The sequence below is a fragment of the Lithobates pipiens genome, unplaced genomic scaffold, assembly GCF_037356315.1.
Source record: "Lithobates pipiens isolate NorthernLeopardFrog02 unplaced genomic scaffold, aLitPip1_a1.2 Scaffold_23, whole genome shotgun sequence".
NCBI classification, from domain to species: domain Eukaryota; kingdom Metazoa; phylum Chordata; class Amphibia; order Anura; family Ranidae; genus Lithobates; species Lithobates pipiens.
This window is the reverse complement of record NW_027507785.1, coordinates 276,776,093-276,792,618: the sequence shown is the minus strand read 5'-3', so window position 1 is coordinate 276,792,618 and position 16,526 is coordinate 276,776,093. Positions and strand designations below refer to the sequence as shown.

Below are 16,526 nucleotides of genomic sequence, written 5' to 3'. Positions count from 1 at the left end.
TGTCCAGCCAACATGACCATAACCTTTTACTGTTCTGGTATTCTGATGGTCAGCTGTCAGGATACAATAGCCCATCAGGAGTGATTTGTCCTTCTAGAGAAATCTGTTAAATTTCATTTATTCAGCCCAAAAGCTATATGTGTATGACCCACTGTAGTCACATTAATAGAGTGAAAGTAAAAGGCTACTAGTAGTTAGACCTCAGTTTGATAGCGCTTACTTTAGGTAGATACTGTAGGTAAAAGTGATCCTAGACCATACATAGTAGAGCTCCAGGCATACAGCTGTAATACGTAAAGAAGAAGTGTTGCGCTAAAGTGAAAAACATATTATGTGTAAATATCACATGCGTGATAAATATATTGTACCTAATATATATGGTGACAAAACAATTGTGAAAACAAAAATGAACAATTTAAACGTTTTTAAACAATTCCAATGTGAACATATATATATAGAAAAAATAAAATGTCTCTTAGTGAAAAGAAAAGGAGAAGCAATCACAGTCCCAGTAGAAACATCTAGATGTCGTCCAGTCCACAAGGATATTGAATATGAACACCCTGGTGCCAATACCACCACCCTGTGCAGGTGCAAGCTTACCGACTCTCTTGGACCCAAGTGAACATACGCTCCAAGGGTCAATTTTGCTTTAATCTGAGACGACTGTAGGGCACTAAGGACAACCAACATTGGAACTTAAGACTCAACACCAGAAATCACTTCCAAAGCCAGGCTGTACATGAAACCAGTATCGACCGATCACAGAACAGGTCACACTCCCCAAGAAGACCATACAGAATAAAAGAATGGGGCCAAAAATAGCGTAATTCCGTAAAACCAATCAATTTATTAAAAGGTTATCAAACTTACATTTCAGCAATTGATATAAGCGCTTATCACATAAAAAATGGCAGCAGTGGAGTCCTCCCTCGCTGTAATACAAATGTTTTAGCCAGTCCCATAATTTGCATACATGCAATGCCAGGATGGTAATCAAGCTATTAACTAGATGGTCTACTGTATGACCATCCAGCTTATTGGCCAACAAAATATTGATAGTCGCCTGCCTGGGCATGTAGAATGGAATCATGACGACGTAGAAAGCTGCAACAGTGATGTCACCTACTTGGACTTGTAGCATGCAATATATAAGAACCGAAGTACCACACCACTGCTTTTTAGTTCAGATACAGTTTTTTTTCCAGTAAAGGTCAGATGAACAATCAAAAGGGTAGCAAATGCATTTTGTGGGTCCTTCATCAGGGCTAAAAGGATGTTTTTTGCATCCCCAAAATGCGTTGGAATCCATTTTGATTGTTCATCTTACCTTTACTGTTATAAAACTGTATCTGGACTATTGAGCAGTCGCGTGGCACTTCAGTTCACATTTATATGGTAATACTTTACAAACCAAGGAAACTGGAGATCCTCTGTGATGCAGACACTGCCTATCCAGTAACCAAGTCACCTACACCAACATCATTACAGTACAGTACAGTGGGATAGCAATGACACTTTATTTGTTTATTTCTACTTTCTTAATGGATTGTAGCATTCAAGAAATGTGTAAATCACAATGACATAAGAAGCTCGGTTTTGGGAATCATTATTCAGGCTGAACAGAAACGCACACACTTTGGCTGGTAAAACAGTTCACTTAGGTATGGTAACCAGGGCCATCTTTAATAGTGATTGGACCCTGGGCAAACGTTTTCTTGGGGCCCCCCATACAGTTTCGCTCTCCACCTGCTCTGAGACATACAATAAATAGCAGCTAGACTTAAAAGCAGTTTACTGTATCAGATCAGGAAGCGATTGGTTGCCAGAGGTTACAATGTATCATTACCTTTACTAACTGGTTGCTAGAGGTTACATCACACATTACGGCTCACTGATTAGTTGCTAGATGTTACAGCACATGATTTCTGATTGTTGATTGGTTGCTAGAGATTATTGTACAGTAATTGGTTGCTAGAGGTTACAGCACATCATCTCCTTACTGCAGGGGGCATGATATACTGTACATATGAATGCCGCCTTTATTTACATATCAATGCCGCCAGATGCAGCTATTTACATATGAAAGCAGCACTTTACACTGAGATATCAGGACAAAGCAAGGGACTAAAACTTCAAGGGCCAAGGGAATTTAAACTGGGATAGTTGGCAAGTATGAGGCAGCTGCTTTAGGCCCCCCAACAATGACAGGGACCAGGGCAGCTGCCCCTTTTGCCCTGCTTTAAAGACGGCAATGATGGTAACAGTGCTTTAATTGTTTGTCTAAGGTTTTGCTTTTGTAGTACCTTCATTTAAAATAATTGCCAAAATTGTAACTATTTGAAGAGTCAGTTTTCTTTACAAAATTTTTTTTTTTATTGTAAAGGTTTTTAAACAATTACATTTAGATGTCAGCGCTAAATTTGTGTTTTTTTAAATACATATATATAAATATAATTGCCAACATCCTTTATTAAAAACACGGGACTATTGACATTACTGCTTACAGAAGCTCCCTCCCCCAACTACGACTATATTTACCAATAGTTCTTCTCAATGAACAAAACGTTTTTCTGATCAATTATCCTTTTTTAATCCAGCTAAGCGATTGTGGAAATATTTAGAGAAAATTAAAAAAAAAGAGTTTGTTCAATGCTGGCTATTGCCACAAAATTTTACATCCACTGTAGATAATGAAATATTTGTCTTCTATGTGGAATAGATGCTTGTCATAAGGGAAGAGTAATAATCTGGGGATAGTTTGTAATAAACTCCATTTGTGGTGTGTGTTCTGATGGTAATTAAGCCGTGGTATCCTTCCATGAATGTGCCCTGGTCTTTTGTATGCTCCACTGTTAGTGTGTATGTAGAGGAGGCCTTCAAAAGACGGACAGTGCTTAGCCAACCCTTGCCAAGAGCCACCGCCTGCATTTGGAAGGACACATCCTGCCACACCCCTTCAAAGACCTTCAGCATATCCAGCACCATCGGGTCTGTGTATCCATTATCCAGCTTCTCAGGAGGCCATCTAGGGGCAATGGTGACCCCTGGGAAAATGTCGTTGATGCTGCTGATGAAGTCTTCTCCTTTGATATATCCTGGTGTGCTGAAACTGCCATAAGATATCTCCATGCTGATCCACACTGGAACATACAGCATTTTATCGTTGTTTAGCCTATTTAGTAGATGTAAAGTCTCATTGAGAGAAGCATGATCTTTAGGTTTCAGATAGACGCCCCATGGGAGAGCGGAAGCAATCACCAGCTTTAGACAGTCTTCCAGTGGAAGTTTAGCAGATGACTGGGCAACCACCACCACTGGCATAAGAGTGGAACTGTTCAACTGAACTTCAACTTGAAATGTGAGCATTCCAAAATTACCTGCAACACAGAGAACATTATAAATGTGTGCAATGGGATAGACATTATTACATAGATGCCTGTACATATCCTCAGGCTTCAGGAGCATTTCATGACTTTTCTCCAAAATACATTATCTGACTGAAGGAGCTAGGGTGAGCTGGTAAGACAGGTTTAAACAACAGATAGACAAAGAAGGGTGCACCAACCCAGTGCATTACCTGAACGTCACTCTCTCAACCAACATTGACTATTATTAATCCTTATGTAGCTAGAATTAGTAAATAGATAGGAAAGTATATTTTATTTACTTGTTTTAAACCTTTTTTGCATATCTACAGTTATCTCCTAGTTTCCAGGAGTCTTCAGGTGGGGAGGGGGGTTTTCTCAGCTAAGCACACCCTCCTGCCTGCATGCCTGAGCAGATGGATTCCAGGAAGTAAATGCTACATGAATCATTTGCCCTTAGATGGCCAAGAGGACCACAGTCAGAAATGCTAGGGGATGTTTTTCAAAGTGATTTCTTAGCAAAATAAAGCATAGAGACATGGATGGATTGCTGAGTTTACTTTGAATATTAAAAATGATCAAAATTGTGGTTTTGGTTTGTGGTGCTCAGATGCAGTGTAGTTCCATTTCAAAGCACCATTTATTTGTAAAAAGTGGATACAGTAAAATATACTCACAAACAACAAGAGTTACAGGTATATAAAATCGCTGAAGTGTTAATTCATTTTGAGGACCTGGACGACACCCACATAACAGAAGCAATTGCTAATGTGTTACGTGGGGTATACCCTCTTTATCAGAATAAATGGTGCACAAGGCTAGTGCACCCCTCTTCTTTTTCTCTATAGTATCAGGAATGACAAGGGCAGCAAGGCCAAATGCTTACCCAGGCACTCTACTGGAGTATAGAACCCACAAGTTCTTCTATTTCATGGATGACCTATATACTTTCTACTGGTTCACAACACCTTAGCGTTGATATGTTGTTCATGTTTTCATTATTGCTCTTATTTCTTAAACAGTAACTTCAACCAAAACTTTTTTTTAAGTTTAAATAAATTGGGCAAGTTAGAAATGTTGTCATGTTTTTATTGCTGCATGGGTCTCTGGGAGATCTCCTTTAACTTCCTGTCTTCGTGACTACTAGTAGGTTATTGTCCATTTTATTAGGGATAGCCATATATGGATAGATTTCAGCCAGTGAACTGAATAAGAGAAATGTATAGATTCCTAAAACATGCTAAACAACGTGGATAGGGAATCTCCTGACTTGTATTCTCAAACCATAGAAATACAAAAAGGAGCACCAGACCAAAACCAGATGGAATGGTCCAAGATAAATGTTGGTAAAAAAAGGTCATATACAAACATTCAACATGTGTTGAGGGCAACAACACTTCCCTTCATCAGGGATCACACAGGATAAAACTGGGTTGGAGAAAAGTGACTTCAGACAACCTCACTGAGTAACAGCTTGGCACCACTTGCTGAGCAGCAATAGGGGTCTCCATTCTGGAGGCTATTGCATTCTGGCAGCCGCAGCACCCACTGCTGTCTGAATACCCAAACATGATTACTTATGATTGGATGCAATCACTGTTCTGCTGAGAAAGTTCAATTTGGCTCCTTTTTTTATACTATCAGCAGGAATCAGCTGGAATTTGAGCTGTGTATGGCCAACATATGTTTTAATTTAATTATATAGAAAAAATGACCTATGTGGGTTCACATAAGTATTCATAACAACTGGATAGAGCTAAATAAAATGGTGATTAAACTAAAAAATGCTTCCTTTAGACCAGGGATATGCAATTAGTGGACCTCCAGCTGTTGCAAAACTACAAGTCCCATCATGCCTCTGCCTCTGGGTGTCATGCTTGTGGCTGTCAGAGTCTTGCTATGCCTCATGGGAATTGTAGTTCTGCAACAGCTGGAAGTCCGCTAATTGCATTTCCCTGCTTTAGACATAATCAGCTTGCAAAGCTTCAAATTGTACAGCCACTTGTTCAGACCATTTTAGATTGTAAGCTCTTATGAGCAGGGTCCTCCTAACATTCTTCTCTAGAATTGTATTGTAACTGTACTGTCTCCCTTTCTTTATAAAGCACTGCACACTTTTGGCACTATATCCTGCATAATAATAATAGTTTTTTTCTCTTAAAATAAGTTGTAAGATATTTTCCTGCAATTTATACAAAAGTTGTACAATAAGACTGTATTGTGTGTAGGCCCATCTTTTTCCTTGTCAGTTCCTTGACAGTTTTAGAATGGTAGGAAAGGAAGGACTTTAAAACATACAGTTCTAACATGTAATGTTTTATAAACTCTCTTCATGAGGTTTTTCTCTGTGACGGTTGGAATGGCTGCAAATAGCAGTATGAGGTCCTGTCCCTGTACAAGATTTCTTTTATAACGTGCAAACCATGTGCCTCTTTTGGGTATCCCTACTTCCCCCTTATCTGTTTTTGCAGCGTGTGTTCCATTTTTTAAAGAGAAATAAAAAGGCAGGAACCCCAAAATTTGAAAACTGGTGTGGATGCAATCATGCAACATGCACCGATCAGCCGTAACATTGTAGCCACAAACAGGTAAAGTGTATAACACTGATTATCTAATTTTAATGGCATCTGAAAGTGGGTGGGATATATTAGGCAGCAAGGGAACATGTTGTCCCTGAAACTGATGTGTTGTGAAGCACCCTCCTACTGTAGATAGGTTGCTAGAAAAGCTAGGTACATTTTGTTTTTTGCTTTACCGTAATTAATGAAACCGTTTGTGATTGCTTTGGGCTATTCTGGGCTCTGCAGGCTTGATTGCTTTCCCCTGTCTTCTGGAGGGTTCCAGAATATAGTGGGTGGGAGGAGGCAAATCGGTAGTTTGAATATTTATGTTGTCTCAGCCAATTCTTGGGGGAGGGTGCCCAGAAGGCGGTTCTTGTCCAGGAGGAGAATTTCCCAACCTGAAAGGCTACTGCCCTTCTAGGCAGCCCCAGATGAAATTCTACATGAACACGTGATTCCAAATGTGGTAGAGCTTGGTGGCCTGTTCTGCTAAAAAAAATCTCTGAAGCTAAGAATATGATTTCCCTGAGGTTCTGGTTTGAAGAGGTCACTGGAGAAATGTCTGGCTGATATTGAAAAGAGGCATCCAAATATCCAGAGACATTGTGAGTACTGACCTGAGTGTAGGATCCTGAGGACTGCTGCAGGGCTGCTGTTAGAAATCATGGGGCCCCATACAGCTTACGGAGGGCCGATGGAGGGAAAAAAAATCTTTCAACTGCTGCAGGGAGAGCAGCACAGTGCATAGTTTCTCTAATTGCCCCGCCACACTGATCCTACTCCTTGTCCGGGCCCCTCTATATGTCTGGGCCCCCTACAGGAGGATCCTACTAATTTAAGCATCTGTGATAAAGAGTAGAGTGTTTCCTGATTGCTGTTCTGTGTTCCTGGGGTATTCCACAGCTCCCTATGCCCTACCCCAAAAAAAATCTAAAAAGGCAACCCCACTAGGCTGTTCATTGAGCCAGAAGAGTGGATGCGCCTATGTGCCTGGCTGTTGCACCAATTTGGGAAAAAAACTATGGCAAATCAGCATCCCCTATGGGGATGAACTCTACTGACATCTGAAAAAATGAGCAAGCATAAGGATTTAAGCAACTTTGACAAGGACCAAATTGTAATGGCTAGATGACTGGGTCAGAACAACTCCGAATCTGCAGTTCGTGTAGGATGTTGCCATTCTGCAGAGGTGAGGATCTACCAAAAGTGGTCCAAGGAAGGAGAACCAATGAAGCTGCAAGAGGGCCTAGGGCAGCCAATGCTCTTTGATGCACAAGGGACACAAACGGACATGTCCCCTAAGCCCCTCTCGCATGATTAGGGGACACGTTTGTTTGTGTCCCTTCGTTTGGGCCCCCTTTATCCTTCTATATGTTCGAATACCCGATTCAGCCAGCATCTGGTCTGCACTTAGTTGCTGACGCTTTTGTGTCTGCATTTGGGCTACTAGCAATTCAGCTAATTTTCTTCTGTAATGATTCTACCTAAACCACTTACCTAATTTGAAGACCCATACAACCTCAGGGTCCCTCTCTGCAAGCATTAAGCTACGCGGCTTCCCTGTGTTTTCTGGGGCTATCTCCAACTTTCAATATTTTATTATCCTCATACTGTGGAATTTAAACATACGTGCATACAAAAGAGATTTACCATCAATCTCCTGAAGAAACTCTAACAAGTGAAACAAGTCAAGAGTGGTAGCGCTTTATATGTTTATATCCAATTAATGTTTATATCCTGCTGTATGGATTTACTACTGTTTCCTTTTGTTTTTACTACTTTGTAATTTAATAAAAATCCTGGTGTTTTATATTTTTGATCATTGATATTTTGATCTATGTATTTGATAGCATTAAAGTCCCTAGGTTCATTAACTCTCAGTCCACCCTTCTTTGTTCTATGTTGTGCATGGGGCTGCGTAACCACAGAAGAGTCAGGAAGCCCATGTTGACCACAGCCAAAAATTGCGTATAATGGGTGTTTAGGCTTAAGAACTGGACCACGGAGCAATGGAAGAAGGTGGCCTGGTCTGATGAACTCAAGAATGGTTTATGGAACACAACAATGGGTTTGAGGTGTTGTCTTGGGCCTTTAAATTCTCCAAATCTCAATCCAAGCAAGCATCTGTGAGATGTGCTGGAAAAACAAGTTCTATCTATGGAGATCCCACCTCACAACTTACAGGACTTAAAGTATGTGATACTGAGAGCTTGGTGCCAGATAGCAGAGCATGCCTTCTGAGGTCTAGAGGAGTCCATTCTTCAACTGGTTATGGTGGGTGGTCATAATGTTATGATCGGTGTAAAAACACTCTCCCCTTCTCTTTCACTGCATTGATATAATACACTATCCCTAAGGTATCTCCATGTTTTTTTGTCAAAAAATGAGAGCAAAGCTTTTTGGTTCTGTATTGGAGGAAGAGTGACCATATTGGTTCTGAATTGCCAAATCAGCTGTGGTGTTAAGCTGGCCATACACTTATAGATTATCTGCAGATTTTCTATGGTTAGATGGAAAAAGTGGGAGAAATCTGTTACATGTGTTCCATTAAAGCCAAACTGAACCTTCAGTTTAAATCAGCTAAATATTTGCACTAGGTACATCAAAACAAAAGACTTTTAAAGTCATACAGTTCATTTTCTTGGGAAAGTAGCCACAACCTAAGTAGAAAAGTCTCTCTCCTGCCAGCACTTGCTGAAAAGGACCCATAGTTCTTGTGTAGAAGTAGTGACCTCTTTAGGAATCCATCATACCTCCTGCTCAGTGAGAGCTCTCCAATTAGGAAGAATATGCTTTGGGGATTGTAGAGCTACAGCAGTGTTCCTCAACTTCAGTCCTCAAGGCACCACAATAGCTCATGTTTTCAGACTCTCCATTATTTTGCACAGGTGATTTGATCAGTTTTACTGCCTTAGTAATTACCACAGCTGTTTCATCAATTACCAGAGCCGAAATCCAGAAAACATGACCTGTTGGGGCGCTTGGGGACTGGAGTTGAAAAAAACTGAGCTATAGCAAACCTTCCAACCATCCTGGATTCGCTGGGAATGCCCTGGGATTTGATGTAAGTCCTGGTGTCCCAGCGCCCCAGCGCAGCAAATCAAGGCTTTGTCATGCAGTGGAGCCCAGTGCAGGAACAAGTTTCGGCACTTGGCTCCAGTGGCTTTCCCGCAAGCATGAACTAGTGCACTAGTGTGGCCACCAGTAACACCTGCCCTGCGGCTTGTGTGGGGTGTCTGGGGTCCTGCACTGCTGTGTATATGTGACTGGCAGCTGGGGCTGAGTGATGCTGGCTGCCACACACATGCACTGCAGAGTGGCTTGCGACTCCTCCTTGGCTGTGATGCAGACAGGAGGGCGGAGGCAGGGAGGAGTCATGTCATGGCCGGGTCTATGCTGGTAGTGGGGGTGGGGTAGTCTGGGCTGCCCCCTCCAGATTCCACCCGTGCCCCCCCAGGCCAGCTCCCAATAGATAGTGTACCTGGCTGCTGAGCGAAGTGACAGCAGCTGTGCTCTCCCTCTCCTGTCGTTCCAGCAATCCTCCATATGGCAGGTGGTCTATAGAGCAGACTGTACACAATATGATTAGCGCCCCCATGTCCTCCAAGAGCTGTTCAACTTCCGGACGGCAAATGTGGATGGGGGGGGCGGTAATCATACAGTCTACAATCTGATCTATAGATCCGGTATCATGTGCTGTATGGTGGAGCGCTGGTATGACAGGAGGGAGAGAGCACAGCCCGCAACACCCCCCCCCGCCCCTCGCACCCTAGAGATTTTCTGCTTGTAAGTTTGTGGGGAGAGAGAGGGTGGAACTTACAAGTGGGGAATTGTATTGAGACTACAGTGGGAGGATTGGAGAGGTAAGAATCACAGTGAAGGTTCATTTGGTGGAAGAGATTTTTGCTAGGAGGGAGTAGGGGGATTTTGGTTAAGAGAAGGAACTGAGGGGGGATTTGACCCCCTGTACCCTTTGCCCTACTGACTCCTGTCCTGCTAACCACTGTACCCTGCCCTACTGACCCCGTGTCTTCTATCCTGCTGACACCTGTACACTGCCCCACTGACTCCTGTCCTTCCTGCTGACCCCTGTATCCTGCCCTACTGACCTCCTGTCCTGCTAATCCCTGACCTCTGCCCTTGTGACCCTTCTTCACTGACATAATGACCCCTGGGCCCTGCTCAGCTGACCTCTGTACTCCTTAACAGTAAGAAGGGCTTAAGCGTTTGGAAACACCCACATTTTGCCGCTGCTACACGCACCGCAGATCACTTCCTCCATCAAGTGTCCCTCATTCTGAAGTTCAAAAGTTGTGAGGTATGCTATAGGTCTGATTCAGTAGGGGGTGTGTCCCCACAGAGAACAAGTGTCCTTTTCTGCACATGCTGGCAGGGCACAGGTTTTTCTAATCAGACTGTGGCTGCTTTCTAAAGGAATCCAACCAAGACTTTGATCATCCCTTTTCTGAATGAAGCTGGAAATTATTTAGCTAATTTAAACCGAAAGTGCAACTGAGCTTTAAGGCAGCCCATTTATTTTGAACTGGCTGCCAACGTGCTGCAATACTTTTAATGGACATGCATCATTTATACAATGCAGTCCACCATAACACACAGATGTTAAAAATCTGGTGTGCCATTTGTTGCTGTGCACTTGGTTTGTATGTTGGGTGTCCAGTGTTTCTGTTACGTGCATTAATGTGAATTGACATTTAAATGTATCCAGACATAAGATGATCCTATGAAATGCACAAGCAGTGCATTTTCTGTCATATGGGACGTTGATTAATGCAGTGATGTCAATATGTTACGTGAAGTTCCCTGCCATGATGACAAAATCTCTGCTTACTTTGTAGAAGGCTCTGCACAGCAGAAACGTCACCTTCAGCATCAAACCATTTCACAAGAATTCCGTCATTGTCCTCCGGGTGGAAATACAAACGCAAACTGCCACCGGAATAAAACAATTTCTTCCGGTTTGGATTCACTAAGTAAAAGAAAGAAAAGGCGTTAATGCGTTCCAGACCCTCACTAATGGACAACACAAATGAATACAATATAGATAGACTTACAGTATATACAATTTTTTACTTTAATTCTGAAATGCTGGATAGGACTTTACAGTCAGGGGCTTAGATACATTGGTGCATTTTTCAGAGGATATTATGATTTGCTCGGAAGGGGGTTTGTTCTGTCCACTTTCATGTATTTTTTATGTCTGGTGTGGAACTGTGTAAGATTATTATTTTTCTGTATTATGCTAACAACTAGCAGCAATTTTATTAGCTACAACTTGTTTGTTAATATGACTTTGGTATCTTTCTCTGCCCTCTGTTTCTGTTTAGTGCGGGAGTCAGCAACCCATAGATCGTGATCTACCAGTAGATAGCGCCCAAGTGACTGGTAGATCGCGGTATGGGCTTGCTGACCCGCCATCTCAGAGCAGCAAACAGAATGTAATGTAGAGGGACTACTTGTGAAGTTGGAGCTGTAGTAGGGAACAAGAGCCTCATAAGCCAATGCCTCCTCTGTAGTGCTGGCTCCTGTCCCATGTGGAGTAATACCAACTGCACTCCACCTCTTATCCCAGCTAGCGGTCTCCAGAGTGGTGCCAGCATCAGGAAAGAAGAGATCTTCAGATCAGTGTCAAGCAATACACTTGGCATAATAGCATATGGCTGCTTTCACACTGATGTGCTGCAGCTTACCCGCACCACGGGTGCAGTGCAGCGTACCTGCAGCTTTCCTGCAGGTTTACTGCACTTAGCCATAGACATCTATTATGTCCGCAGATTTGGTGCACTTTCTGAAAGCGCACCAAAACTCCTGAATGCAGTAGTTTTGGTGCGCTTTCAAAAAGTGCACCACACCTGTAGGATATAATAGAAAACTATGACAAAACACAGCTAGCCCAGGAAAGTCACAGAGGCACTGTGCTGCACCTGTGGTACAGGTACACCGCAGCACATCATTGTGAAAGCAGCCTTATGGAGGGAGTTTCTATCCAACAAGCTCTCTCTGCCTCATTATAGTATGGCCCCCATAAGATTTGTCTCCTGGAATGTCAGGGGTCTCAATGACAAAATCAAATGCTCTTAAACAGCACAACCCCCATGTAAGCATTTTGCAGGGGACCCATCTGGTGGGTAGGAATGTGTTAGGTCTTAAAAAACTATGGGGGGGGGCACTACCATCATGCTACTGACTCTGGTTACTGGTCCATAAGTCCTTGACCTACGACTTGTTATACATCAAGATTGACCCAGAGGGCAGGTATGTGGTATTACATGTGATAATAGATACACTGGAGATGCTGATTGTACGAATATATATACCTCCCCGTTCCACTGTTTCACTATTGAAAAGATTGATTCCCATTCTCTCTACCTTTGCAATGGATAATATATGGTACTTATTGCTGGGGATTTTAACATGCTTCCGAACCCATCTCTAGATAAGCTGGCTTCTGCCCATGCCACAGACTCTGCTTTGTCAAGGTGAGCATCCCTCTATGGTTTCACTGATGTTTGGAGATGGAAGCACCCTACTGAGCGTGCTTTTACCTGCCATTCAGATTCTTATCATACCCTGTCTCGCATAGACTTTGTCTATGTTAGCGGAGGACTACTGACTAAAGTAAACTCATAAGGCCTTCTCCACACTCATGTTCTAGGGCAGAGATTCAAAGATTTGAAGCCAGAAGGTAAGTATGGCATTCAGGTAAATTGCAATTTTGGGAGAGGTCAGCAGCCATTGCTGACCTCTCCCGAACCTCTTGCTTTGCGGGAGGCTATCAGAAGGCATTGGGTGGGAAAAGCCAGTGTCTCTTTAAACCTAAAGTGGAAATAAACTTTGCAATACGTACCTGTCCTTCAATGGTCCGTCGTCCCTTGTGGATTTATTTACTTGATTTCTCCAGATGCTGGGCTGCTCAGTGTACATTACAAAGGAAAATGTGAGTAGGCAAGTAGGTGATCTTCTTCCATCATTTTGTTGCATGTCTCTTCTGCTAAAAAGAGCTTGCTGCTTGCAGTTTTTGAAAGCAAGACTTTAGTTTCATTTTAAATATAACATTAATAACTCAAACTGCGTAGTAACTGAAACACACTGATTTTTCCCTTTAAATCGGTAATAAACCCCAAAATAAAAAATGTAATAGATTACCAATCATTAAATGTAGTGGATGCATTTATTTTCTTAGCCCCCCCCCCCCCCCGTTTTCACCTGGTGATCTGGCCAGTAACACACCTCCTGTATTAATGTGCCTCCACTCTGGATGAAGGAGCACAGGGGCACCTCTGGACGGCAGCATTGTAGGTCTGGGGGGGGGGGGGTGTTAGGTTTTTGGTACACTAACAAATTGAAGTCAAACTCCAGCTTCATAAGCAGGTACATTAGCAGTTTTGTTCCTTTTGGGATAAAGATTTTACGTAAAAATATAAAAGCTGATCAGATTGTAAGCTCATAGGGGCAGGGCCCTCCTAACCCTCTTGTATTGAATTGTATTGTTGTTGTTTTGTCTCCCTGTGCCGTTTCTTTCTGCTTCTCCGCTCCTCTGTTGTCAGTATGATAACTTCTGACAAGTTCTCCGACACATAAGTTAAAAGCAGCTGGAAATTTGTGTCGGGGAGGGAGCTAAGAGGTAGGTTAGCAGAGAGCTGGTCTATTCACACTGCAGCTCTGAAAGTTTCTTTGTTCCTCTGTACCTTTCCTCCAATCAGCTCTCACACAGTGTATGCCCAGACTCCCCACCCACTGCTGGAATAAGAAGAAAGATTTCTAGCACGATGTGCACTTTTCAAAGGGTGTAGAAAGGGAAAGACAGCAGATATACGTAAAAGGTATGTAGGTAGATTTGTATCATCTGAGGCTGTTCACTTCACTGTAAGGGTTTATACAACCACTTTAAGCACTCCTGTCAATGTTAAATGGTTTGACTCATTCATCTAAGTACTACATCTGCAGAACAGCTAGTAAGATTTACTGGCAGGTTTACCAGGTGAAAATACAAGAAAGGGAACCTAAAAAAGAAAACCAATGCAGCTGTCACATCCAAGAATTGGTAAGCTGCAATATAAGAAATGTTTGCTTGGCTTTAATCAACTTGTACATCTTTTGAACCGATTCACCTTCACCTTGTCACACTGCAGACTCTGGACCGATACTTACACACTATCTGTTTGAATTCTGATAAGAGGGGTTCATAAATGTCATAATAGATTTGCTCAGGATTGCTGTTATCTCGGATGTACAACAGGTCGTGCACAGTAAGTGGGTCCGAACTGCCTTGCCATAAAGTCAGCGTGTACCTGTGCAGGGAACAAAAACAACAGTTAGATCAAGCCAATACCCTACATCTCCATCCTGATACAACCACTATGCACTATGAATGTACAACTGACAATTAACACCATTTACTCTAAAAGGTGCACAAAACCAATATTTCTGTTGTGATCAATACAAAGTTATATATATATATGAAAAAATAATAAGAATTCATATTAAACCTTAATAAATGGGCATCACATTAATCGTAAAATAAGGCCGCGTACACACGGGCGGACTGTATGGCCTACTTAGTCCGTCGAAACACATTTCAGCGGACAGTCCGCTCGTGTGTGGGCTTCAGCGGACTTTTTCAGCGTGCAGTCTGGCATACTAAGTATTTCGGAATTTCCGGAATTCTGTCCGTCATACTTTGGTTTCAGCGGACAATCCGCTCGTCAGTAGGCTAGTTCGACGGACTAAGAATGGCGCATGCTCAGAAAGGATTTACACGGCGGAAGGGTGCATTGCTGTGTATTGGACTTCCTATTTCTAGTCCCGTCGTACGTGCTGTACACGTCATCGCGCAAGCTTTCGACGGACTGTTTGTGCATCCGTGTGTGGTCAAGTCCATTCATTCGAAAGTATGACGGACTGTCCGTCGGATTGTATGACGGACTAAGTAGGCCATACAGTCCGCTCGTGTGCACGCGGCCTAACAATCACATCATAGATTTGTGCATAGCAAAAGGGGTAAACTGCAAAGAAAAATATATAAAAGTCTTTTGTATTTCAGAATTCTGAAGTCAGTGGAGATACTGTATATTCTTCAACCAGGGTGGTAATAAAACTCACTTGGTGCCTTATCTGCATTAAATTAGCCTCAGAAACTGTGTAATTGATATGTTTTTGGGTTTAAAGGGATGGGAGGACAACCCTATGTTGTACATCTGCTGTTGTATTTCCTTGTGTTGGTCGAGGTTGCTGCATTACTTCTTTTTCACTAAGCACACTTTTTTTTTATATTTTGCTTTAAAAATTGTAGTAAACCTATCATGTTCATTTTCCACATCTCAAGCATTGTAAAGTATTAAACTGGTGCAGAATCCTTCCTACCTTCTTTGTTTCTGTGAAAATGTCCTATTCTTTGCACTTACGTCATCGGCGCATGCACACTTGTTCCGATTTTTCCGGCACGCTATTCATGCCGTAAGTCCTGCGCTGACATGCCGGGGCTATGTAATTTCCCTTGCCCAGCATCAGCTCCGAGATCCCGCAAGACTCAGTTTCCATTCAGTCTTAACCCCATGTGACTCCCTACGTCAGTGGTTCCCAACCTTGTCCTCAAGTACAACCAACAGCACATGTTTGCAGGTTTTATCTTGCACAGGTGATTTAAATCACCTCAGACAGCTATTGTATCTAAGAGAAATTCCCAAAGCATGGCCTGTTGGGGGCACTCGAGGACAGGTTTGAGAATCACTGTGCTACGTTACAGGGGTTGTAAAGCCGGCAAGCACAGCATGGGCCTGAGCAATGAAAACGAGGCTTGGCTTAAAGTGTTGCTAAGCCCGTAACAGTAAAATCAGTCTGTATATGCAGTAAAGCATGCTTGTTATATTCACTGTGGAACCTAAGGGGTTAATCCTCTGCATTGAAAAAAAAAGGCTGCTTGATCTTGTATGCACAGATCTTCCCCTCCTGCACTGTCCCCCTGGACAAGTCCGGATCAGACAGAGCCTTTGGAGTCAGGCTGCTCCTGCTCAGTTTGGTGCGTATTGCTAGAGAGGTTTTTTTGGGGGAGAGTGCATGTGATCAGCACATGGCAAATCAGCACTGTCAAGACATGTCCAGACAGAGGGTCAGGAGCCCAGCAGCCTCATAGGACAGCTCAGTGCGTATGAAAACTCCTCCTACAAGCTTCACCAGGAACTGATAGAAATCACAAGACTGCTATATACTGCTGACGAGAAAAGGTATTTAGCAGTTTATATTTACTAAAATAATTGCATTTCCATGTTCTGTGGGAGACCAGATATATGCAGGGTACTGGGTTTAGTAACACTTTAATAATTACTGCGCGAGAAGGAAAAAGGGCAGAAGTTCTTATTTGCATTGGACGTGGAAGACAATACTTAACATAATGGCTGCACCCGGAAATAAGTATATGCATAAAGTAGGAAAATAAAAGTAAGAAACATCCTATGTTGCTTCAGTTTGCGGAGCAATGTTTTAAAATGTTTTAAGACAATTACTTCTTTTAAATTTAAGTGTGGAGCATCTGAGTTTACAGGCCTTAAAGGGCCTTATGCCGCGTACACACGATCAGACT

At 42.5% G+C, this 16,526-nt stretch overlaps 1 protein-coding gene across 2 annotated transcripts in view; it reads right to left on the bottom strand.

The window, feature by feature from the left end:
• Window positions 1–830: 830 nt before the first annotated feature.
• Window positions 831–16,526, bottom strand: part of FAM151A (family with sequence similarity 151 member A) — a 36,539-nt gene continuing 20,843 nt past the window's right edge. For both annotated transcript variants that reach the window (XM_077453265.1, XM_077453266.1), the window contains exons 6-8: window positions 14,099–14,238; window positions 10,779–10,916; window positions 831–3,380 (exon numbers count right to left, since the gene is read on the bottom strand). In XM_077453265.1, the coding sequence (XP_077309391.1) occupies window positions 2,710–3,380; window positions 10,779–10,916; window positions 14,099–14,238 (949 nt within the window). In that variant the 3' untranslated portion in view covers window positions 831–2,709. The remainder of the gene's footprint in view (window positions 3,381–10,778; window positions 10,917–14,098; window positions 14,239–16,526) is intronic.